Here is a 26,522-nt window from a genome sequence, read left to right on the forward strand (position 1 = left end):
TGGGTCAGTGACGGTGTCAGTGACGGGTCAGTCACTGACCCGAGAAAGTAGGGAGCAAAAGTCTGACCAGGACCAGAAGAGAAAAGTTCAGCTTTACTTTCCAGATAAAACAACTAGAAATGTTACGTTCAAGCATCACAGGGAATTAAAGACTGAATCGGTGATCGATTGATAGTGATGTCCAGCTGATCAGGTCCAATCTGTTTCACGCTGAGCTTCTTAGGAAACGTCATCTTCCCTAATGGGGTTGTTTTAAGTGACTTCACTGAATTTAATTTATTTTTCCATTTTGCTTCTTCCTCCACTGTCCGTCTCCAACTCCCAGTAAAACTCTCTGCTGCAGCTTGTGACAGTCGAGCCCTGACAAGTTCCTCTCTGGTCTGGAGGAACTAGTTCCTCTCTCTGGTCTGGAGGAACAAGTTCCTCTCTGGTCTGGAGGAACTAGTTCCTCTCTCTGGTCTGGAGGAACAAGTTCCTCTCTGGTCTGGAGGAACTAGTTCCTCTCTCTGGTCTGGAGGAACAAGTTCCTCAAATATGTATTTTGTATTTTGTCTTGGTTCACATTAAAACTCGTAAGGCCTGCAAAGAAGTCTCCGTCATCAGATGAACTGGCACTGGCGACATCTGTCAGCGAAGGATCCTCCAGGTGCTTCTTGATGTAGTCCATTCCAGAAATACAGGGAAGGTGAAATACCATTAGTACAGCTGAAATACCAAAAATAATATTAAAGCTGCAAGCAGCGATGAACGGGCCCTCGCACTCATGGCCACCGCCCCCCATAAGCATATCAGAAATGACACCACCCACGACTCTCTATGTCAAACCATTCCAAAGTCATAGCATAAAATAGCGCCAACCAATCAGAAGAAGGGGCGGGGCTAATTTTCACCAATTATGGTCAATGACTCAATACCGAGTCCGATAACACCACCCATGACTCTCTATGTCAAACCATTCAAGAGTTATGGTAAAGAAAAGTTTTCTAGGGGGCGCTGTTGAGCCGTTAGGCCACGCCCATTAATGCAAACCATGAAATATCAAATTTATCGCCAGGCCTGGCTAGCATGCAAAATTTGCTGACTTTTGGGGGAACTATCAAATATGGACCAATGAGATGAAAGGGGGGTGCGCGTTTTGGTGTCTAACGTCGCCACGGTAACGCTTTTGAAAGAGAAAAGTAATGCGCCTAGTCGCAGGATGGAGACGCATATTTTGATGTATAACACACCTGGGTGCACGTTACGGTTCGGGCCGTATTAACTGTCGAAGGCATGGCATAAATTGCTTGATTAATTCAAAATGTTCAAAAAGGCCGACTTCCTGTTCGGTTTCGGCCATGGCGCCAAGAGACTTTTCTTTAAGTTGCGCCATGATACAGGTGTGTACCGATTTTCGTTCATGTACGTCAAACCGTATTGTGGGGCTTGAGGCACAAAGTTTTCTAGGGGGCGCTGTTGAGCCGTTAGGCCACGCCCAATAATGCAAACCATTAAATATCACATTACAATATCACCCAGTTTCATTGTAGCATCATCTTTTGTCCAAGTAGTTTTGACGTTGATTTGATGCAGAACCATAATTCAGGCTTTATGGATCCGTGTTAAATCGACGCAGCCCTACGCCGTAGGGTACGGCGTAGGGTGGCGTAGAGTACGCGTCGGTGTAACGCGGATCCATAAATCAGCCTTTACGATAATACAATGGTCGCATTGCGTAATTGGGCACGCGGTACATTTAAAAAAAATAATACGGTAGTTGTATGGACAATATTTATGAATTACACAGGCACATAAGACATACCTTAACGTGCACCTTGAGGTTTGAGGGCGAGTTGCTGAACGCAGACAGTTCCTTGTTTGCAGGCGCACACACGTTTGCAGGCGCACCTTCTTCACAATCAGTGACAGAAGTCGTTGCACTAGTGGCAATGACTTCTTCTGAAGAGGAATCCATGTCCAGGTCGGAATCTATTCTTTGCTGAGTTTGCCTTTCTTCTGAGAGCGTGTGTTGTTCCTCCTCCATTTTCAGCACTGGTTGTGTCTTAAAAGTAGCCACGCAGCTGAACTCCTCCCAACTTGGAGCGCAGCCCCTTATAGGCTACTCTATGAGCGCAGCCCCGGTGTGCTGTTCTCACGGCAATAGCCTACATTTTAATTTAATGTAAGACTTTAATTTGTAGCGAGTAACGACGTGTCCAATTTTAAATATAGCGGATTAAAAGTACGATTTTTTCCTTGAAAATGTAACGAAGTAAAAGTAAAAGTACAGAAAAATAAAAGTATCAATAAAAGTACAAATTCTCAAAAATCTTAATTAAAAATCTTACTTAAGTACAGTAACGAAGTACTTGTACAAGTAACGAAGTACTTGTACTTCGTTACTTTACACCACTGCAAATGGCACTCCCACATCCACATCATCTTTGCCCAAACTTTCCTTCGCTGCCTGATCTACCCTCTCATTTCCCTCCACCCCTACATGTGCAGGTACCACTGTGTCCACTAGAGGGCAAATAAATGCATTTAAATGCAGTAACTTATATGTCCACTAGAGGGTAAATGAATGCATTTAAATGCAGTAAAATATATGTCCACTAGAGGGCAAATAAATGCATGTGCCCTCTAGTGGGACTAAACATTAAGACGGTGGAGGAGTATAAGTACCTGGGTGTTCACCTCAATAATAAACTGGACTGGTCACACAACACCGACGCCCTGTACAAGAAGGGCCAGAGTCGACTCCACCTGCCGAGGAGACTGATGTCCTTCGGTGTGTGCAGGGAGCTCCTAAGGACTTTTTATGACTCTGTGGTAGCATCTGCTATCTTCTTTGCAGTGGTCTGCTGGAGCTGCGGGAGCTCGGAGAGAGACAGGAAGAGACTGAACCGACTGGTCAGGAGGGCTGGCTCGGTTCTTGGTTGTATCTGGACTCTGCCGAGGAGGTGGGTGAGAGGAGGATGCTGGTCAAGCTGAACTCCATGGACAACCCTCTCACCCCCTACATGACACTGTGGGAACATCGGCAGCTCCTTCAGCCAAAGACTGCTCCACCCACGCTGCAAGAAGGAACACTACCGCAGGTCCTTCATCCCCACAGACATCAGACTGTACAATCAGAAACTGTAGCCACCATTGTGCAATAAACCTGTCTCTTTAAAAGTGCAATAACCACTAATACCTCAAATACCTCACATATTTTTGGAAATATTTGTAAATGTTTTGTAAATATCCGTTTATTTTGTGTTTACTACAGTGTTGTTCTCGTTCACGAAAACGGAAACGAAATATGTTCGTCAACGCCCATTTTTCCCCGGACTAGACAAAAAACACGTGTATAAACAATAACTAGGACTAAATCATTATGCAAGTTCGTTGACTAATAAAAACTAAACGAAAATATAGTTCACAAAATAAATAAAATCTATGGTCATTTTCGTTCACAAACAAAGACGATACGAAATATATAATTATAATGAACGTATCACTTCCTCCTGTCTCTTTTGCCATAGAGCGCCGCTGTGCGTTCGCAAATGCTCACCGGGACTGTCCGGGAGCACAGTTGTCTATCACTTTGTATTGGCATTGTGCTCAGGGTGCATAGAACATACCCTTCCCCCACACACTCGCACTCACACTCACACATAAACAAACACACACCCTTTTTGAAGTTACCGCCAGCGCAGCATGCAGCCGCAGCTGCACACGTTCTCGACGCGGACATTTCATTTCATTAAATAAAATAAAACGGTAACATGCTTTGCACGGGGATCGGGAGAAAGAGAAGGGAAGACGTCTGGAAACATTTTAGATACATTGACGTCGAAGATAAAACGGAATGCTTGATTTTAACGGACGGGGAGCAGTGCGGTCATAAGTTGAAGGGAAAGAACTCTACAAATCTGAAACGACACATCTCCATTTACCACAAAGAAATCAAGGTAAGCTAAGTTAACATAAGGTATGTTGCTGGTTGTTTACAACATTAAATCAACGTTGTGTTGTTGAGTGTACTGTCAGCTTAATGTTACTACAATAAAACCTACCCGAAAGTAGTCTACTAGTTAGTGTTTGTGTGTGTGTGTGTGTGTGTGTGTGTGTGACCTTATGACATTATGAGCAAAGGCTTTCAAGTGCCACTGTTTTCATTCATTCACATGGTTTTTGTGCAGAAGTTCAAAGCCCCTCTAAGATTATTTTGTATAAATGCACACCACACACACTTACATAAGAGGTCCATAAACACAAATAAATCCAAACATGGGGCATTTTGAATCACATGAAAGGTGCAGCCATAGAGAGAATCATAACAAACTCCGGCTTTTTGTTGAGTCGTTTACACAGCTGCGACTGCAGCCAAAGTTTATAAAACCTGGCATTTAGAGGGTTAAATCTTTAAAAAATCATGAATATTTGATATCAATACTTAGGTCAGATATTGGTGAAAGAAATGAGCTCAATTAAAGTAGAATATAATATTAATGTATAATATGTTTTAAATAATTGTCAAACTAAAACTAGACTAAAATGCAAATAGTTTTTGTTGACTAAAACTAAACAAATAAATTCACGGTTTCATGGACTAAAACAAAGACTAAAATGCTCGACTTTTAGTCGACAAAAATGTGACTAAATAAAAAAAGGATGAGTTCGACTAAATATGACAAAAAATAACAACGGCGATTGAAACAGGACTAAGACTGAAACAAAATTTAAAAATAGCCGACAAGAACAACACTGGTTTACTACTTTAAGTGCGGCAATTTATATGTCCACTAAAGGGCAAATAAATGCATTTAAATGCAATAATTTATGTGTCCACTAGAGGGCAAATAAATGCATTTAAATACAATAATAAATGTGTCTAATAGAGGGCAAATAAATGCATTTAAATAAAGTAACTTAAATTTCCACTAGAGGGCAAATAAATGCATTTAAATGCAATAATTTATTTGTCCACTAGAGGGCAAATAAATGCATTTAAATGCAGTAACTTATATGTCCACTAGAGGGCAAATGAATGCATTTAAATACAATAATATATGTGTCTAATAGAGGGCAAATAAATGCATTTAAATGCAGTAACTTATATGTCCACTAGAGGGCAAATAAATGCATTTAAATGCAGTAACATATATGTCCACTAGAGGGCAAATAAATGCATTTAAATGCAGTTATGTATGTGTCAACTAGAGGGCAAATAAATGCATTTAAATGCAGTAACTTATGTATCCACTAGAGGGCAAATAAATGCATTTAAATGCAATAATTTATGTGTCCACTAGAGGGCAAATGAATGCATTTAAATGCAATAATTTATGTGTCCACTAGAGGGCAAATAAATGCATTTAAATGCAATAATTTATGTGTCCACTAGAGGGCAAATAAATGCATTTAAATACAATAATTTATGTGTCTAATAGAGGGCAAATAAATGCATTTAAATGCAATAATTCATGTGTCCACTAGAGGGCAAATAAACGCATTGAAATGCGGTAATTTATGTGTCCACTAGAGGGCAAATAAATGCATTTAAATGCAGTGACATATATGTCCACGAGAGGGCAAATAAATGCATTGAAATGCGGTAATTTATGTGTCCACTAGAGGGCAAATACATTTAAATGCAGTAACTCATATGTCCACTAGAGGGCAAATAAATTCATTTAAATGCAGTAATTTATGTGTCCACTAGAGGGCAAATAAATGCATTTAAATGCAGTAATTTATGTGTCCACTAGAGGGCAAATAAATGCATTTAAATGCTGTAACTTATGTGTCCACTAGAGGGCAAATAAATCCATTTAAATGCCATAATTTATGTGTCCACTAGAGGGCAAATACATGCATTTAAATACAATAATTTATTTGTTTAATAAAGGGCAAATAAATGCATTTAAATGCAGTAACTTAAATTTCCACTAGAGGGCAAATAAATGCATTTAAATGCAGTGACATATACTGTATGTCCACTAGAGGGCAAATAAATGCATTTAAATGCAGTAATTTGTGTGTCCACTAGAGGGCAAATAAAATCATTAAATACAATTATTTATGCGTCTAATAGAGGGCAAATAAATGCATTTAAATGCAATAATTTACCTTTCCACTAGAGGGCAAATAAATGCATTTAAATGCAGTAACTTATATGTCCACTAGAGGGCAAATAAATGCATTTAAATGCAGTAATGTATGTGTCCACTACACCTAGGTGTTAGTCATGTGACATTAGTCACAGAGCCGCTCCGGCCGCCGATGCGGGCAGGAGTACCCGCCCCCACGAAAGTGGCCCTCAAAGACCAGAGGGGCGCCCCGCCGCTGAGGCAGCGGGGGGGACCGGAGACGGGCCCGGAGAGAGGGAACCCCCCAGCAGGGCGATACCCGCGCGGGCCCGCCAACGGAGGGCCCAAGACCCAGGCATGCCATTCATTCATCCATTCACCTATCCGATATCTACTGTATACTAATAATAATAATAATATGATATACTATCACAATAATAATAGTAATAATATTATTAATAACCATCTTTGTATGACATAATATTAATAAATTATTACGTTTTGAGGTCCTGCCAATGGAGGCTCAAATCCTCCATGGCAGGACCCTTCCATACCGCATTCTCACCGACACAGACACACAATCACGCACCGTTTCCCCCTCCCCGGGGGGTTCCAGCACCGCCAGAAAGCACCCCAGGCTGCACGGCGAGCCCCGCCAGGCCCGGGTATCCCGACCCACCCATCCCAGGCCGGCGAGGGAACGCGGGTGATGTGGGACCCCCTCCCGCCCCTGGTGTTGAGTGCATGTGATTAATGCCATAAAAACAGGGAGGGGGAGGACAAGGTATCGATTTGACACAGACCCCCCCCCTCCCAAACTAAATGTCCTTGTCAAATGTATTTATTAAGTGTTGAATGTGCAGTGTCTACAGTGCTGTTAAAACCGTGAGGCGGGGAGTGCCGGGCCACGCGGGACAATGCCCCCCACGACCCGGACCCCCGCCCTTCGCCTATGTGCGTATGAATCGTGTAGGGGGGGAAGGAGGGGGAGCAGAGGCCGAAGCCAGGAGGCAGGACCAGCAGAGCCGGCCCTGATAAGACACCCACGCTCCCCCACCGGCCATCCAGTTGACGGGGGCCGGCCCTCCGAGCCGGGCCAGGGCCCCACCGTACCTCCACGGGCGCCCCCAGACGGAGGGGGAACCGGTCCAACATCCCCCCATTCATACTGACAACATAAGACATAGACACCTGGGAATGGTGCCACCCCGCCGCCGCCGCGCCCGGCCGCGCACCCCCCGGCCAGGGGAGGCCCGAATAGTTAGTCAAAAGTAATTATCCCCTGTTAATGGAGTCAATCACTCTCAATCAACAATAATAAATCACAAAAAATAGTCTTTTCAAAGACTTCACAAATTAGTTCGTTTTTTCTTCTATTTTTTCTTCACCCAAAAATAAATTAAACATTTTTTAATTTTCTTCTCTTTTTTCCACAAAAAAAAAAAAAAAAAAAAAAAAAAGATCCGGAGCAGGAAACCTTTGTTGAACAGGTTTTTCTGTTGAAGGAAACAAACCTGAACGCTGATTCTGACATTGATCCTGGAGTCGACAAGATTCCATCTAAATAAATGAATAAAGTACACGTTTCACGTTCTGGAATCAGGTGTAATTTATTAATTAAAGCACCAGCGGCACTTGTTCCCGGTTGTAAACAGTGAGGATTGTAATCAACCATCAGATTTCAAGCTACAATCAGGAGGGATTTCAAACACAAACACAAATACAATTAAATAACTGTTAGGAAAGAAAAATCTATTTTTGAAATAAAAGGCAGCAGGAAAACAAACGATATAAATCCAATCACATTTCAAGGTGAACTCGTCACAAAAATCACAAATATTCAGAATAAATCAGCGCCGAAGCCGCTGTTCCAGTTCCAACGCTTTAGAACCTTTAAGTAAATCTTAACAAAGTAAAACCCTGCAGAGACGAGTTGTGTATGGATATAGATTTGTTTCTTAATTATTCAATCCAAAAAAAGATTGCTTCAATCAAAAAATATATTTTCAATAAAAAAAATGTTTTCACTTCAATAAAAAAAAATTATTTCAATCTGTTTTTCTTTGATTGGAAATGTTTTCTCTGGTAGAAGTGAATTTTTTTGTTTGAAGCAACTTTTTTGATTTAAGTAGTGTTTTTTTTGTGTTTGGGCCATATTATTATGGGTAGGAAATGTGTGTCTTTATCATTTAATCAAAAAAAGTTGCTTCAAAAAGAAAATGTTTTAAATTTAAAAAAAAAAAAATCACTTCAATAAAATAAATGTATCTCAAATCAAAGAAAAAAAGTATTTGAATGCAAAGAATAAATCTAGTTGAAAAAATATTAAAAATATTTGAGACCCAAACAATTGCATTTGAAGTTTTTTTTGATTGAAGTGAAAAAAGTTTTGAACTCATTTTTTTTTATTGAATTATTTTGAAAACATCTCCAATCGAAGAAAAACAATGTTCAAATGCCTTTTTTTGTCTCAAATATTTCTTTGCGTTCAAATAATTTTTTTCTTTGATTGAAATACATTTTTTTTGATTGAACAATTAAGAAACAAATCTACTTCCGTAGTTTTGGTCCTGAGTCAAGTTACAAAGAGAAATCAATCTGGACCGACCCATTTTATTTTATTTTTATAATTAGCCTTTATCCGTCCCAAAAGGACAAATTATTATGTGCATTTAACCTGTAGGTGGACTCGGAGCAGCTGCTATTGTCACGTCAAGGGCCTTGCTCAAAGGCACGAAGGCGGTTCCCTTCAATGTTCCAACAATCACAGATAAAGTCTCAACGACGTTATCAGGAAACAGGTTTCATACAACGATTCTCCTCCGTCTGAAACCCGTCAGACCCATCGGGGGGGCGGGGTCTTCACATGTCAGGAATCAAACCAGCGCTCAGGTCCAGCAGCGGCCGGTTACTCTGGTTACCACGGTTACTCGGCCGCCACGGCGAAGTTGTCGAACTGCGCCAGCTCAAAGGAGCGGGTTCCCAGCGCCGTCCAGCCGCTCGGCGGCGCCAACAGCGCCGTGTGGTTCCAGAGAGGCTTCCCGTCCAGAAACCCGGACGCCGTCTGGCCCTAAAAGGACAAAAACACGGGTCACGGCTGGGTTGCCACGGCAACGACACGGCTCCTCACCCTCCCACTATGCAGTGAAACTGGAAACTGCACCTGCAGGTCCTTTACAGTTTTAAAGCTATTAAAACTCAGTTTAAATAATTTCATTTAATGATTTTAAACAAGTGAAAGATGTTTTATATCATCATGGGAGCGTCTGATTGGCCGTTACCTTGACGACCAGCGTGAGGGTGACCCAGCTGAAGGCCCCGGTCCCGGACTGGCCCTCCGTCAGCACCGTCTGTCCCGCTGTGGAAGAGACACATGTGGGTCAGAGACCATCGTGCTGTAACATCTAGTCATGTTTCATCTCACTGATTTTATTTCTCCTTGTAATAACTACCGTACCGTAAATAATACAATACGCAATGCGTATTGTATTATTTAAAGGCTGATTTATGGATCCGCGTTACACCGACGCAGAGCCTACGGTGTAGGACTGCGTCGCCTTAACACGGATCCATAAGGCGGACGTAATTGAGGCCAACGTGAGAACGTTAGAGGAAGGGGGTCGTGTAATTCGCCTGTGATTTCCCGGCGGCAACTCCGTGGCGGGGCTCCTGGGGCGGACGGGGCGACTCGGCCTCGCTACCGAGAAGGAGACGCGGCTCCCGGGGGAGCTGCGCCGCAGAGGCGGGCCGGAAGGCCGGAGGAACCGCAGACCGTCGGCGGGTTCTGCCGTTTACTGTTGAAGGATTGTAGATGCGTGGGCTGGCGTGTCTCCTGGGTTGGACTGTTGTTGTTCGGGCTTTTTCAAAAGCCGGCATCATTTCTGAGGGGCCGCACGGCACGGAAAGTGACTCGGCTGCAGCGCGTCCAGAGAGCTGCGGGCTCTGCCCGTCGCAGCTGCAGTTCTCCCGGTCTCATTGATCAGGCTCGGATGAATGCAGAAACGGAGGATGGAGATTTCGATGGGTTTGATTAATGTAATAACTTAAATAAAAGTACAATCAAACTAAGTTTTGCTCCCGCTTTATTTTTATTTATTTTTTTTCGCTCTATTTGTGTGTGTTGTGTGCGCGTGTGTTGTAAGGCGGCACTCTGTGTGTGTAGACGGCGCTTTTTCGGTCGGTGCGCCGTATGTGTGTTTTAAATTAAAAAATGACACAAAAAACTGAGGGTGCGCCTTTCCACACGGCGCGCCGAATGGTCGCGGAAATACGGTAAACTATACAGTCTGATCCCAATTTTGTGAAAGACAAACAATTATAATTTCAAGCACTTAAACTAAAATTCAAGCACTTTTCAGGCCTTGAAAACACAACATTGAAATTCAAGCACTTTCAAGGATTTCAAGCCCCCGTAGGAACCGTGGAGGGAGACCCCCCCCCCCCCCCACCCAGATAGACCCCACCCCCCCAGCTCCGCCCCCTCACCCAGGTCCTCCACCCACCCAGGGATACCCCCCCCACCCAGATAGACCACACCCAAACCCCAGCTCCGCCCCCTCACCCAGGTCCGAGGTGACCTTGAAGTCTCCGTTAGAGAACACCCAGAAGAAAACTCCCTTGGCCCGGCGGACCAAACCTCCGCCCTGGTCGACCCGCGCCGCCACGAACACGCCGCCCGTCTGGGCCGCCTCCATGAACACGTCACACGACACCGTCAGGTCCTTCCTGCAACACACGACACCGTCAGGTCCTTCCTGCAACACACGACACCGTCAGGTCCTTCCTGCAACACACGACACCGTCAGGTCCTTCCTGCAACACACTGGTGGTTAGGGGGAGGCTCCGCCCCCTCCTGGTCACCTGGGGGCTTTAGCTCCGCCCCCTCATATCTCACCACTGGTGAGCGTGTCTAGGGGGCGTGTCTCACCACTGGTGGTCTCCGATGACGGTGATGGTCTGGTCGGCGTCGGCCACCCAGGTGACGGGTCTCTGCGTCACCACCTGCCTCAGCGTGCGGACGTGCGGCCCCGGGTCCGACAGGTTCAGGAAGTACTCGAACACGCCCGTCTGGTCCGCCAAGTTGGGGGGTTCGCTGAAGGGGGGGTTTCCTGGAACCAGAGACCAGATCTGACATCAGTTACAGAACCAGAACCAGCTCCACCTGCTGACGGAGCAGCTGGGGGAGCTGGGGGACGCCAGTCCTCCGACCACCAGGTGGCGTCTCTGTCCATCTGAACGGACATTCCTGCACCGCCCCATCTCCTCCGTCACCTCCATCTCTCACCTCCACCCTCTCCATTCAGACTTACGGAGGTCAAAGTCGTCCTTGTAGAGCTTGGGGAAGCGGGCGGAGGGCGGGGGTTCGGGGTAGCTGCCCCTCCTGCCGCTGGTGATGGTGGTGAGGGTGTAGACCTCGTCCTCCGCCAGGCTGAGGGTCAGGGACCCGTCTACCAGCTGCAGGGACGACAAACAGGTCACCCACCGGTTCACCTTCCGGTTCACCCGCCGGTTCACCCGCCGTGCATGCCAAGTAGTGACATGAACATATTGCAATCGTCCAAAATGGTCCAAAGGGCAATGTTGCTAGTATTTTGCTAACAAGCTAAAGTCGCAAAAATCCCACTGCGCACCAGCGGGTGTACAGCATGACCCCGCTCTGATGTGGAAAAAAAAAAATCCCCCCAAAAAAAACACGCCCGAAAAAATGAGGAAAAACATGAAAATGAAGGCGATATAATAGTATCTCAAAAAGGTTTCCCTTTTATTATTCCACGCGCGTTTTTCGTCCGTCAATGCGGCCCGAACCGCAACATGCACCCATGCATGCCATACATCATTAGATGCGTCTCCATCGTGCCTCGATGGGCATTACTTTTCTCAGTAATAGGGGTTACCGTGGCAACGCTAGATGCCAAAAAGAAAAAAGAAAAAAAAAAAAAAAAAGGCGAAAATTCGGACGCTTATTGCTCGGCCGAACTTTATCGTAGAGACATCGTTTAAAATGTACAAACACTCGGTCCGATTGGCACTAAAGGACCGTACAACTTTATCATGCTAATTATTACGGTTTTTGCGATATTTAAACTTTCAAAACAATTCCATTTCCAGACGCCAGACGCTTGTTGCTAGGCAACGGTTTATCGTACAGACATCATTACAACATTGAAAAACCCAGGACGCGTTGTACTACAACATATTTTAGTCTCATCATGCTAGCTATTACGGTTTTTGAGATGTTCAACTATGCTCATTTTGATGCCAACGGAAATTTGGATGCTTGTTGCGCAGCAACGCGATATCGTAGAGACTTTGATCCAACGTTAAAAGACGCCGGTTCACCCGCCGGTTCACCCGCCGGTTCACCCGCCGGTTCACCCGCCCTCACGTCTCCCCGGACACCTGTGGACTCCTACTCACCTTCAGCGGAGGAAGCTTCTGGAAGAGCGACGGCTTCTTGGTCTTGAAGTTGAACCGAGACCTCCAGACCTGGAGCTCCGGGACAGAGGCCTGAAGAGAGAAGCTGGTCAGGGGACGTCACCCAGAACCGGACAGGACCGGCGGGACGCTGGTCTCAACTTACGAAGGAGCCTTTCAGCTGGAACGTTGCGTTCTGGGCCGTCAGGTTGTAGGGCAGGAGGGGGGGTCTGATGCAGGCCGAGTGCTCGTGGGTCTGGAACAGAAAAACCAGCTTCAGTTCTTACATTGGTTTCTTTAGCATCTTTTCACTTTCTGTTTTCAGAGCTATCATTATTATTATTAGGGCCCGAGCACTGACACCGCGAAGGCCCTATTGTATCTGTAGGAATTATTCTCGTTTTTATTTTTATTTTTCTCGTTTTTCTTCTGACGAAATGACGGTCTTTTTTCCCCCTAATCGTGCCCCAAAAGTCAAATTTTGCACCAAGCCGAAAAAATGTGAAAAATGTGATATTTAATGGTTTGCATTAATGGGCGTGGCCTAACGGCTCAACAGCGCCCCCTAGAAAACTTTGTACCTCAAGCCCCACAATACGGTTTGACGTACATGCACGAAAATCGCTACACACCTGTATCATGTCACAACTTAAAGAAAAGTCTCTTGGCGCCATGGCCGAAACCCAACAGGAAGTCGGCCATTTTTAATTAATCGTGTAATTTTGGCGCAATTTATGCCATTCCTTCGGCAATTAATACGGCCCGAACCGTAACGTGCACCCAGGTGTGTTATACATCAAAATGTGCGTCTCCATCCTGCAACAACGCGCATTACTTTTCTCAGTCAAAAGCGTTACCGTGGCGACGCTAGATGCCAAAAAGCGCGCCCCCTTCATCTGATTGGTCCATATTTGATAGTTCCTATTTTCTGCCATAACTTTTGAATAGTTTGACATAAAGAGTCATGGTGGTGTCATCGGACTCGGTATTGAGTCCTTGACCTTTTTGGTGGAAAATTGCACGCGTGAGGGCCCGTTCATCGCTGCTTGAAGCTTTAATATTTATTATTATTATTATTATTTTGTGTAGCCTCATGATACTTCATTTGTTCTTTTTGCATATTCTATTATCTTAAAAGACAAGATAAGCTTTCTGCTTCAAGCCCAGACCTTTTCGGTCAAAATAATCACCATGTTGAGCAAAGAAAAACCTGTAACTGTTTATTATCTTGAGATTAACTTAAGATATCTTAAGATTAACTAAAAAACTCGTCGTAACTCACCATGGTTTCTATGACGACGGTCAGGTTTCCGTTCCCGTCCGTCAGCGCTACGTAGCTCCCGCCCTTCTCCAGGTGTCCCACGGTCTGCAGGTACGTCCAGCCCGGCTGGGCGAACTGGGTCGTGTGGGCTGGAGACGACAAGATACTAAATAAATAAAATAAAACAAGACACTTTCACACATCAGTCATCTGGAAATAAACCTTCACTGAAGCCTCGTCTCCTCATGAAATCTCATGTTTATAAAAGTCAAACATAGTCTGCAACAGCTACTATAGAGGGTCTGCATTGACGTCACTTTCCCACTGTTCAACCCCCCCTTACTCGCACTGAGTGGCAAAAACAGCTGCAACTAGTGGAGAAGACGGGATAACAGCCGATTATTGGCTTAAATTAGCATCAGTTGGACTTAACAGTGACCCGTACAGTTACCCCAAGAACCAGTGGTCCATGGACATTAATATTTGGTACAGTTACCAAGAACCAGTGGTCCATGGACATTAATATTTGGTACAGTTACCAAGAACCAGTGGTCCATGGACATTAATATTTGGCCACCAATCCAGCTTCCTGATATTTATATGTACTTAATTTCTACGCCGGGGAAATACAGGAAGCAAAGCTTGAAGGCTTACAAAAGTCTTGACGCTTGGTCCGACTTCAAGGCAGGATTTGTTGTAGAAATTAAAGTGATGAGGACACCGAACTTTATGATTTGACCGTTTAACGTTAGCTACCCAAAAATCCAACATTACCTGATACAAAATGGGAACCGCAAATCCACGTTTCGGTGCCTGGAATCCAGTTGTTTCTGTGAATTGCAGCAATCCATTTATCGCTCTTAAGCTTATTTTTAGTAAAGTCGATCGCACAACAGCTCTTTCCCATTTTAGATGTTTTCCAGTTGCTCAAACTGAAAGTTTACGCTGCCACTCAGTCTTTCTGACACTCAGTCTTTCTGACACTCAGTCTTTCTGACACTCAGTCTTTCTGACACTCAGTCTTTCTGACACTCAGTCTTTCTGACACTCAGTCTTTCTGACACTCAGTCTTTCTGACACTCAGTCTTTCTGACACTCAGTCTTTCTGACACTCAGTGGTTGTAACCCGCTGTGAAGTCGCATCTGTGACGTCATGCACATTCCCTCTATTGCTACTACTACTACAACACCACAGGAGGTCCAGCGTGGTGACCTCTGACCTGAGATCCAGATCGGGGAAGACACCACGTAGTTTCCGCTCCAGGGCTCCTGCGCCGTCATCAGGCCACACCGGCCGAACGGCAGGTCCTCGTAGTAGCTGGCTACCAGGTTCCAGGAGATGGTTCTGTTGGAGGGACCGGCGTTAACAGCACTGCTGACTTCACGCACATTTATCATGCTACTTTCAAGTCTTACATTTCATTTGTTAATTATTATTAGGGCCCGAGGACTGACAGTGTGAAGGCCCTAATGTATCTGTAGTAATTGTTTTTATTTTTCAGACGAAATTAGGTCCTTTTTTCCCCCTAAACGTGCCCCAAAAGTCACCAAATTTTGCACGCAAGCCAGGCCTGGTGAAAAATGTGATATTTAATGGTTTGCATTAATGGGCGTGGCCTAACGGCTCAACAGCGCCCCCTAGAAAACTTTGTGCCTCAAGCCCCACAATACGGTTTGACGTACATGCACGAAAATCGCTACACACCTGTATCATGTCACAACTTAAAGATAAGTCTCTTGGTGTCATGGCCGAAACCGAACAGGATGTCGGCCATTTTGAATTAATCGTGTAATTTTGGCGAAATTTATGCCATTTTCACGTGTCGTACTTTAACGAACTCCTCCTAGCAGGATCGTCCGTTCGACAAAAGACGTTAACGACGAAGAGTTATCAAAATCGTGAGTTTTCGTGAAATGGCGTGGCCATGGCGCGGCGTAAAACAGGAAGTGATACTAGTAGCTGATTGGTCGATATTTGATAGTTCCTATTTTCTGCCATAACTTTTGAATGGTTTGACATAAAGAGTCATGGTGGCGTCATCGGACTTAGTTTTGAGTCCTTGACCTTTATTGGGGAAAATTGCACGCGCAAGAGCCCGTTCATCGCTGCTTGCAGATTTAATTGTTAATTAAATGAGCTAATTTCTGCAGTGTTGTGTTGCTCGTGCGCTTGCTCACGAGGTCATGTGACCGTTGACGTAGTTCTGGTTGAGGATGCGAGCCCAGCAGCCTCCTCCCTCCTCCTGGTTGAAGGTGCTGTAATCCTCCGACGCCCACAGCTTCTTCCCCGTCTTCAGGGCCTGCGGCACCGTGGTGGTTCCCGGGTAGTGAGCCCTGACGTAGGGATAACAAAACACCATCAGTACTACTACTACCGGGTAGTGACGCAGCCACTCCAAAACACTGTCACTACTACTACTGAGCCCTGATACACCAAAACACCGTCAGAGACCAGAAAATCAGACGTCAGACACCAGCTGAGCTGTTGCTGATTTATCTGAACTTTAAACCCTGTTTGATGTAATCAAGCTGTAAACTCTTAACGTTTAACCTGCAGCTCGTCTCAGTTACAGTGTCCTCAAAAGAAATATCACGAGACGCCTCGTGTCCTGCATGTTAGACTAAATCTCACAAGTGCTTACCGCTATGGACTGGAGCGTACTTCCTGTTAACAACGTGAACGTGTCACAGCTCCCAATGGACCAACCAGTTCAATCCAGACGTAGACACATCAGTTTCCTCTGAAGTGCTTAAAATGAAGGGATTCAACGAATCTTCTCTTTAAAGAAATGAATACTTTTGTGTGGATGTGGCATTAGTTCTGTGCGTAAAACTTTATTGTCGACTCTGCAGATTAATCTCGACACTGTCACGTACTTCCTGTCCAGGCAGTTTAACCACAGCTGATAACGTCATAAAAAAATGGAGATAAGGAAAATATTTAAATGAAAACTATGCTGCCAATTTGTTTGGAAAAAAAAATCCCCTAAATTGAACCTCCCTCCACAAACCATCTTCAGTTCTCACAAACGCAGGGTGCACCCGGCTGGGGGGAGGAAGGTTTTCAAGTTATTGGCGAGCCAGCCAGGAGACACTTGGCATTAGAGGGTTAATATTGCAAACATGTTCAACTTGGACCTGAGCTGCTGGTTAAACTCCATATTGAAGCTCTCCTAACTCTGTACCGGTTTCTATTTGAGCCTCATTTAAATTATTGTAATGTTTTATGGTGTAATACATATCCAAGTTATGTTGACAAATTACAGATCTTACAAAAGAAAATTATCCGAGTTATATCATGGAGCAAATTTAATGCTCCCTCTGATCCTCTTTTTTACGGATATAAGCTTCTGAAACTTACTGACTTACATTTTCCACAATGCCTGTGTAATGTATAATGTAGTGTTTAGACTCAATGACAGACTCTGTCATCTCATCCCAATTTATGCTCCCACTCATGAACCTAACCCTAACCACTCATGAACACACCACAAGGGGAAAACAACTTTTAAAGGGAAAGAAAAGGAAACTGAAATGTACAAGTTTCAGTTTAAGCTGTAAGGTCCAAACATTTGTAATGAGATTGATATAAAATGCTATAAAGAGAGTCTAGATCTCTCTCAATTTTCCAAAAGAAACTAAAACAAAAATTGTTATTAAATTATGTCTCTTCTTATTAATTTATGTCTAATTCTCAAATTATGTCTAACTCTAAAACTATCTGTGAATGTTTATGTACCAATACCTGACGTATTATCTTTATAAGAATATCTTTGCATCTAGGAAATCTGAGGAGGTCTCAGGGTTTTATTGTGTTTTTTTTTTTTTTTTTGGTAATAAAGTTATTATATGCATCTGTGTAATTTATAGTTGTTTTGCCGTGTGACTGGGCCCCTATTCATAAGCTACAGAAGCTTCTGGGGAGTCCCATTTTACAAACCTCAATTGATTGTCATCTGTATTTGTGTTTTTAAATTATTTATGAATAAACGCTGAACTGTAGAAGCACAGCTGAGTTAGCCACATGCTAACTGGCAGTGCAACTGGACTCAGGTGTTTCCTAAACCAAACATTCTAAGTCAATATTGGAGCCTAATCTAAAGAACGTACCAAGATGTTTTCAGATATACCGGCACATGCAAAAAGGGGTTATTGTAAGTGCAGGCACGGAGAGATAACATTCAGCTCTGGCAGGTTATCAGACGTTACACACCAGCTCAGTGTTAGAAGGATTGAGTTGCAGAGGGACTGGAACGCAGGACGGAGGAACGGCAGGGCCGTGAAAACACCGCACACACAGGAAGCTCCTACCCAATCACGTCTACCGCTGCGCTGAGCTCAGCGTCGCGCAGCAGCGACAGGGAAATGGGCTCCCACAGGTTGTCGCTGGCTACGATCCCGACCCGTTTCAGCCCGCTCTTATCCAGAGTGTAGCGGAGCAGCTGGTACAGTCACACAGGGAAGATGGAGAAATGAGAAACACATTCACAGCTCCAACAGTTGCTGCTGCCGCCACGTAAAACTCATCATTCATTACGACACTTCACTGCAGTCTCATGTCAGATGTTGGGAGGCTAAGCAGTAGTGATGCACCGAAATGAAAATTTGTGGCCGAAACCGAAAATAATAATAAACACTTAGCCGAATACCGAACATGATTCTTCGCAGTTTTTTATTTATTTTGCCAATTTTTTCACCATTGCATAAATCAAATAAATTTGATTTAGGCTTTTCAAAGAAAAAAATCTTTTACAAAATTACAAGGTAGAAAATATTTATTGAACATAAAAAACTGAACATTTTTTAATTTCCAGCATTATGTTGTTTTGGTTCCACCTCCTGGTGAATGTTGGTAAAATTCTTATGTGGTTACTTTTTGGTTGGCCAACGATTTATGTTTGTGGTGCAACCGTTACGGGAGCGGCCAGTCTATTTCCTTATTTTACAACGCCGTTATTAATTGTTCGTTTTTTTCCCCACTTATTCCACCGAACACCGAAAGTGTTTTTTTGCCATTTTCGGCCGAACAATTTCGGTTACCGAACAATCGGTGCATCACTATTAAGCAGCTAAATAAGCTGAGACAAAAATAATCACTATTGTATTATGTCATGGAAAATTTAGCCGTGGTAACTTGATTAAACCAAATCTGCTGGGAGCAGCAAAATATGGCCTCATTAATCGACCGACCTGACTGGGTTCTGTTCTCGTCGCAACCCTGAGGTCATACCGGTGTTCTGTCGATTTCTGCTGCTTCGCCGAAAAATGCTACTGATAAACCGATAGCGTCAGTCCATCCATTTTGGCTACCCTATCAAAAAAAAATGCTACCTAATGGTTTTCTACCTTTGTAGAGCTACAATTTTACTGTGTTTTACTCCCTAAACCACTTCCTTGTCTCTTGCCAGGCCGTCATTGTAAATAAGAATGTTCTTAATGACCTGCTGGTTAAATAAAGGCTATTGACTGAATGAATATCAAATAAAGAGATAGAATTGTTTTTTCTCTTTATCGTATAATGGTCACAAAGTGTAATGAATTCATGTCATGGGTAGTTTATTTTGAAGGATCAAATACTCAACATCCCATATTATCCATTTTAAATCAATATTTAAGGGGTAGCATAATTTGATAGTCCAGTAACATCCTATCAATTAAAGCTCCCGTCACTTAATGCATTCGGGTAAGACAGATTTTTTGAGAGAAAAGGAGAAATCTGCACCGCAAAATATCTAAAATTATTTCTGCTGGCTTGTATATATAAATATACATCTTTGGGATTTTGAGGATGTTACTCATCGTTAACAGCAGCGTGGACTGAAGGGATGCATAAAATTATGGGCATGGCAATCAAACTATGAAAACGGACTGTGCAGAACTAGGGCTTGGCAATATATCGAGATTTTAATATATATCGATATATTTTCAAACGCGATATGGTACGAGACAATATCGTTTATATCGATTTAAAAAAAAAAAAGATTTTGATAAAGCTTATTTTGTGACAAATTGACTTGAATGTTTTGAGATTTGCACAAATGTTTTGTTATTTGCACAACTGTCAACCTCAGTGGAAAAGTCTGCCTGTTACTGTCTACACTGTATTAATTACAGTGTATTTTAATTTAATTGTTATGCAGGAAAGGGATATTTGTTTTATTTTATTCAAGAAGCATTTTTATTCTATATATGCAGGCAGTTTATTTTTATTTCATTAGTTTTATACATGTTGATATTGTGCAGACCTCTGTTAATAAAGGAACCTGTGTGACATTTGGCACGAGGCTTTGGATTAAAACTGACTGTTTTTTTAAGGGTTTGTCTCAGAAAATGAAGCTAACAGAGATGCTAACAGAGATGCTAACAGAGATGCTATGCTATAATGCTTTGGGGGAAACCCCAATTATGGCACAGAAAAAATATCGATATATATAGAGTATCAACATTCAGCTAGAAAATATCGAGATATGACTTTTGGTCCATATCGCCCAGCCCTGTGCAGAAGCACAAAGTAGCAGATCTGGACGGGTAGCATGGATCGACAGAACACCGGCTTTCACAGGTCACCAGGCACATTAATGCAGTTTTGGCACAAAGTCAACAAAAATACCAGTTTGACAGTTTTACATGACGGCAGCAACACACAGTTCAGCGGACGACACCAACACCAGTGATGTCATCGCTCACCGTCGCGGTCGAGGATAACGGACCGCTAATGGACCGCTAACGGACCGCTAACTCCCACACAGCCGAGCAGAGCAACAGCCACAGACATTCAGCTGAGAGACAGAATGAAAAGAGCCTTAAGACGGGACGGCGAGAGACTGATGCCGGACTGGTCACGTGACCCTCGTCCAACCGGCCCTTCTGGTACTCACCCGATCACGTCAACGGAATCGTAAAGATACGGGTCGGAGTTCATCGAACTGACGATGTCCCAATTGCCGTCGGCCGCAATGATGCGAACGCCGGGCAGACCGACGCGGTCCAGCATGGCGCGCAGAACCTTGGCAACAAACACAAGCCCCTTCGTAAAGTCTCTTTGAACTGAAAAAGCTCTCGGGGAGAGAACTTCCTGAAGATCTCAACTCAATGCAAGTGGCTGTTTCTCTCTTCAGACTGTAGCGAGCCGCCGAGGGTCGGGCATGCAGAGCGACGGAGAGCTACTTACCTTGATGTACTTGACGTCGTACTGTCGCTCATTCCAAATCTAGACCAACAAGAGGACGCATTAGTGTTGAAGACGCTTTACATCCAGCTAAAACCACGTCCACCGGGTCACAGTTCCAGTTTACTTCCCCTTGACATGTTTTAACAGTTCTACCGTCCACATCATCTCATCCGCGTGGAGTAAAAACAAAATAGAGGTCATGAGTAGGGGGGGTTAAAAATATCGATATTTTATTGATATACATGTGTAGGAACAATTATCGATACATAAATCCATGTTGTTTAGGCGAGCGGTGGACTACGCACCCCGACAAACCGGATGTCCAGGTCGTGGTACGTCTTGGCACCGAGGATCCAGTTGACCACGTACGCCGCGGTGATGTCTGGGAAGTCGTAGGGCCAGTTCTTCCCGTTCCCGACCCAACCGGGGAAGGCCCAGGGCAGCCCTGAGGAAAACACCACAGCTGAGCAGCTTTCCAGAAGATCAAACCCTCCTCACGTCCGCCAATCACCAACCAACGTTTCATGAGTCTCTTCAGAGACGTGGGCGCATTTCAGATCCAGGTTCAGAAGATGGATCGGTCCTGATCCGCTTGACCCCCCAGGCCTGGTGGGAAGGAAACCGCCCTCTTTCTTACCCATCAGGATGATGTCGGGGTTCCTCTCTCTTACCCATCAGTATGATGTCGGGGTTCCTCTTCTTGGCCTCCTTCATCAGCCACCACTCGTACCCTCTGAAGTAGTTCTGGTCGTTCTCGTAGTGCATGTGAGACGCTTCCGTTCCATCTGAGGAGGCGGACAAGTTTAGGGTTACGGGGTTGGGGTTAGAGCTAGGGGGTTAGGGTTAGGGGGCTAAGGTTGGGGGGGGTTAGAGGGTTAGGGTGTTAGGGTTAGGGCTAAGGGTTTAGGAGGCTAAGGTTGGAGGGTTAGGAGTTTAGGGATAGGGGGTTAGGGTTAGGGCGCTAAGGCTAGAGTGTTAGGGGGTTGGGGTTAGGGTGTTTAGGTTATGGGGGTTAGGTTTATAGGGTTAGGGGGCTAAGGCATGCGTCTCTAGAGCCGTTTAGTTCCTCCAACACGAGTTTGAACCCCGTTTTCGTCTCGCAGGGTTTCGCGTCTTGCTTATCTAAACAGGTAAGTTCAGGTGTGTTCCTGTGTCTGTGACATCACAGAACCGTCTCACCTGTAGTCTGGGCGTCTCCTCCGATCTCCACCTTTAAGATGTGCAGGGACGCTCCGAAGTTCGGCTGCAGACAGAAACAGTTTTAGTTCGGATTCTGTCACACCTGAGGGGGGAAACCTGACGTAACGACTCACCTTGAACAGGTAGTCCAGGATCTGGCTCCGGTACGGTTCTGCGTAGTTCACCAGCAGCCGGGACGTGGCCTGGACCAGGGAGAGACCAGTTAGAGACCAGTTACAGACCACCAGTCATAGACCAGTCAGAGACCACTGGTTACAGACCACCAGTCACAGACCACCAGTCACAGACCACCAGTCACAGACCAGTCACAGACCACCAGTCACAGACCACCAGTCATAGACCAGTCAGAGACCACCAGTCACAGACCACCAGTCACAGACCACCAGTCACAGACCACCAGTCACAGACCACCAGTCACAGACCACCAGTCACAGACCACCAGTCACAGACCACCAGTCACAGACCACCAGTTACAGACCACCAGTTACAGACCACCAGTTACAGACCACCAGTCACAGACCACCAGTCACAGACCAGTCACAGACCACCAGTCACAGACCACCAGTCAGAGACCAGTTACAGACCACCAGTCACAGGCCACCAGTCACAGACCAGTCAGAGACCACCAGTCACAGACCAGTCAGAGACCACCAGTCACAGACCAGTTACAGACCACCAGTCACAGGCCACCAGTCAGAGACCAGTCAGAGACCACCAGTCACAGACCAGTCAGAGACCACCAGTCACAGACCAGTCAGAGACCACCAGTCACAGACCAGTCACAGACCACCAGTCACAGACCACCAGTCACAGACCAGTCACAGACCACCAGTCACAGACCACCAGTCACAGACCACCAGTCACAGACCACCAGTCACAGACCACCAGTCACAGACCAGTCACAGACCACCAGTCACAGACCACCAGTCACAGACCACCAGTCACAGACCAGTCACAGACCACCAGTCACAGACCACCAGTCACAGACCACCAGTCACAGGCCAGTTAGAGACCACCAGTTAGAGACCACCAGTTAGAGACCACCAGTCAGAGACCACCAGTCACAGACCACCAGTCAGAGACTGATGGTGCGTCCAAAATGCCATACTAAACAGTATATACTAAAAAGTATACTTAAGTTCGGCACACTTTTGAGTAAATATCAGTAGTATGCATTAATTGGGACGTACTACCCAGAGACACACGGCACTTCCTGCCGTTGGGAGGGGGAGTTGTTACCATGGTAACAACTCCTGTAACAGCAGCAGTAGCAGCTGTTACCATGGTAACAGCAGTAGCAGCTCCGCTCCGCACTTTCCCGTTTATTCTGGCCCAAACAAGATGACAATATATAACATTATTATATACGAATATTATAATATTAATATTATATAATATTATTAAACTTATGACATATACATATCTGCACAGCACTTAGCAACCAAACACCGCTGCATTGCATTGTGGGAAGTTTCTGCTTAGCTAGTGTCCATCAATTCCATACTAATACATTTCTCCAGAATGAGTATGGATAGAAATACTATTGAGTACGTACTAATGTTTTCAGACACACTAAAAAATCTCACACTGTTTTTGCTGCTCATTAGGGAGGACGTGGGGAATTTCGGACGCAGACCACCAGTTTTTTTTCTTCTTTTTTATTATGAATGAACGCAGACACTGTAGGAAGTATCCTCCCCCCTCCCCCCCGGAGAATAGCAGACTAAATATATCATGCTATTCAAGGTTATGGGCCGTTACTTCACAACAAAGCATTTATTTTCTTCCGTGGAGTTTAGATGCTCGTATTAATTTATCTTGCAGACGTTTGTGAGTTATTATCGGGTATTTACCGTTTGGTTGTGGCGGGGCTTTTCTTTTTTTAATTATTATTGACAGATATATACAGAAAAGGTACAAAACTTGCAGTACTAAAATGCAGTTACAAATTAAGGACAGTGAATTATATATCAAAATAAAATAGAAGGCTTGAGGTTTAAGGAGGAAAAATTAATAAAAAAAAATATCAGGAAATATTATATTTTTCACATTAGCTTCTCGTTTTAACCGCTTTGGGGTTTATGCTCCGTTTAAGACTGTCGTAATATGATATTAATAAAGCTTTGAGAACAATTATATTTGGACGTTGGCTAGCAAATTTACTACAGTGAATATGATATTTAGCAATAATTAAGAGAAGGTTGATTAAATATACTTTTTCTGGGCATGTCATATCATTAATAGTACATGTTGGATGCTCAACTTAAAGAAGAATCAACTTTAGTATTTATAAAATTATTAAGGTCAATCCAGAGAACATGAGAATATGTGCAATTCCAGAATAAGTGATTGTTTCATCCACATTACCACAAAAAGAACAGAGTGTATCAATGTTTATCTTATATTTAATAAGATTGGTCTTGACTGGAGCATCTATGAAGTATTTCAAAAGAAACCTCTCTTACTTTGTTTGTAATAATACATTTTCTTCACGAGACCCATGTGTTTTTCCCAAATCTATCTCATTATAGAACTTATTCCAATAGAAACTGCTGCAGGTTTAGAAACAATATCTCTCTGTATAATATATCTAATGCAATGATTCGTAGCTTTATCACTTAGTAAAAGGACAAATACCAACATAAATGTAATCAGGATTCAACCTTGGAATATTACAGTTTCTACCTTTAGGAGCAAAACACAGTAAATAACTTTCTAGCAGCGTCTGGTTTTGTATCAAACACAGTTGAATATTCTCTAGCAGAAACAGGAAAACCAGAGATTGAGAGAAATTCTTCATAATTGAGTAATTGACCATCGTCATTCAATAGTTGACGAACTAGTAAAATATTATTATCAACCCATCTCTTAATACATACAGGATTGTCTCAGAAAATTAGAGTATTGTGATTTTCTGTAATGCAATTACAAAAACAAAAGTGTCATCCATTCTGGATTCATTACAAATCAACTGAAATATTGCAAGCCTTTTATTATTTTAATATTGCTGATTATGGCTTACAGCTTAAGAAAGCTCAAATATCCTATCTCAAAAAATTTTAATATTCTGGGAATCTTAATCTTAAACTGTAAGCCATAATCAGCAATATTAAAATAATAAAAGGCTTGTCATATTTCAGTTGATTTGTAATGAATCCAGAATGTATGACATTTTTGTTTTTGTAATTGCATTACAGAAAATAAAGAACTTTATCACAATATTCAAAATTTCCTGAGACAGTCCTGTACTTGTTTTTTAATCTAATATCTTGATTGTTACAAATTAAATATTTGTTGGAAGATAAATTGTGTGTTTGTACATCATGGACCAGGATAATAGAAGTTGGCTGTGAAAGTTAGATAGTTTCACAGGTAATTTGGAAATATTATAGTTACATCTGAGCAGAACATTTTGTCCTCCTATTAAATTAAACACATGGGCAGTAATAAAGTTCAAAATTGAGTTGGAATTTTTCAAGAAAAGTCTGATTTTTTTTATTATTTTTTTTAACATTTGCAAAGAGTACAATGATAACAAATCTTCACATTATGCAATCTCACGTTGAATTATAAAATATAAAGAGTATAACTGAAATAAAAAACAAAACAAAAAGCACAACTCATTATAACCAGCCAGGGGGGATGAAATTATAACATACATTTATGGTTTTGATTGCTTTTGAATTAGTAGAAAACTTAATAGAGTCCAGATACTGATTTAATTCACAATGAAAAGTAAAAAAAGAGGGGTTTTTGTGTAAGAATTTGGATTTGTGGATGAAGAAAAGTTTGATTACAACCCAGTGACGTAGCAGAACCCGGAAGCGACTCACCCCTCCCCCGCTCAGACCCCCGATCCCGTCAAACACTCTCCCCGGTCCCGGCTCGTCGCTCAGCGGGTAAATGTGTCCGCGGGAGCCGCTCAGGAGCAGCAGCAGGGCGGACACGAGCACCCAGGGGCGGCCGGCCATGCTGGTTCACGCCGCGGAGCCGCGGAGTTCCATATGTAGCTCCGAGTCACGTGACGCTGGCGCTGCTGGGGGTCACGTGATGGCGCTTCCGGGGGGGGGGGGGGGGGGGGGTCACGTGCTGCAGCTGACCAATGGCGGCCCCAGCTTCTCTTCCGGTTGTTTTGAATTATTAAGAGGACAGAAAAATTGTTTTATTGGCTCTTACTGGCTAAATATCTACGCAAGAGTATTAGGGCCAGGCAGGAGAAAAATCAAATAATATTTTAGAGGAGGAAGATTTTTTTTTCATTATGCACTTTGAGAAAAAGAGTGGAAATGGGGAGAAAAAAGTCGAAATGTTGAGAAAAAAGTTGAAATGTTGAGAAAAAAGTCGAAATGTCGAGATTAATGTTGAAGTACAATTTCGAGAAAAAAGTCGAAATGTTGAGGAAAAAAAATCGAAATGT

The 26,522-nt window shown here is 43.6% G+C and overlaps 1 protein-coding gene across 3 annotated transcripts; it reads right to left on the reverse strand.

The window, feature by feature from the left end:
* Positions 1-7,650: 7,650 nt before the first annotated feature.
* galcb (galactosylceramidase b) lies at positions 7,651-26,133 on the reverse strand. 3 transcript variants are annotated; one of them, XM_061744133.1, is made up of 17 exons: positions 25,939-26,133; positions 22,219-22,287; positions 22,085-22,148; positions 21,577-21,690; positions 21,211-21,350; positions 20,906-20,944; positions 18,046-18,176; positions 15,913-16,068; positions 14,955-15,079; positions 13,756-13,883; positions 12,640-12,729; positions 12,477-12,566; positions 11,369-11,513; positions 10,987-11,167; positions 10,621-10,784; positions 9,341-9,417; positions 7,651-9,129 (listed from the first exon to the last, which is right to left on the reverse strand). In XM_061744133.1, exons 1-17 carry the CDS (start codon positions 26,074-26,076, stop codon positions 8,986-8,988), a joined length of 1,995 nt encoding a protein of 664 aa, XP_061600117.1. In that variant the 5' UTR covers positions 26,077-26,133; the 3' UTR covers positions 7,651-8,985. The 3 variants fall into 3 exon arrangements, with proteins under 3 accessions (XP_061600117.1, XP_061600118.1, XP_061600119.1); XM_061744134.1 differs by lacking the exon at positions 18,046-18,176 and adding an exon at positions 20,613-20,740; XM_061744135.1 differs by lacking the exons at positions 21,577-21,690; positions 22,085-22,148; positions 22,219-22,287; positions 25,939-26,133 and adding an exon at positions 21,543-21,563.
* Between the last annotated feature and the right edge of the window lie 389 nt (positions 26,134-26,522).

This window comes from Cololabis saira, chromosome 16 (genome assembly GCF_033807715.1).
Source record: "Cololabis saira isolate AMF1-May2022 chromosome 16, fColSai1.1, whole genome shotgun sequence".
Classification (NCBI taxonomy): Eukaryota; Metazoa; Chordata; class Actinopteri; order Beloniformes; family Belonidae; genus Cololabis; species Cololabis saira.

Coding starts and splice junctions, on each gene's coding strand:
- galcb (XM_061744133.1), bottom strand. CDS start 26,076: ATGGCCGGCCGCCCCTGGGTGCTCGTGTCCGCCCTGCTGCTGCTCCTG. Junction 18,177..20,905: donor ACGACGTCAAGTACATCAAG/GTAAGTAGCTCT, acceptor TGACTGTACCAG/CTGCTCCGCTACACTCTGGA. Junction 11,514..12,476: donor AGAAGCTTCCTCCGCTGAAG/GTGAGTAGGAGT, acceptor TCGTCCCTGCAG/CTGGTAGACGGGTCCCTGAC.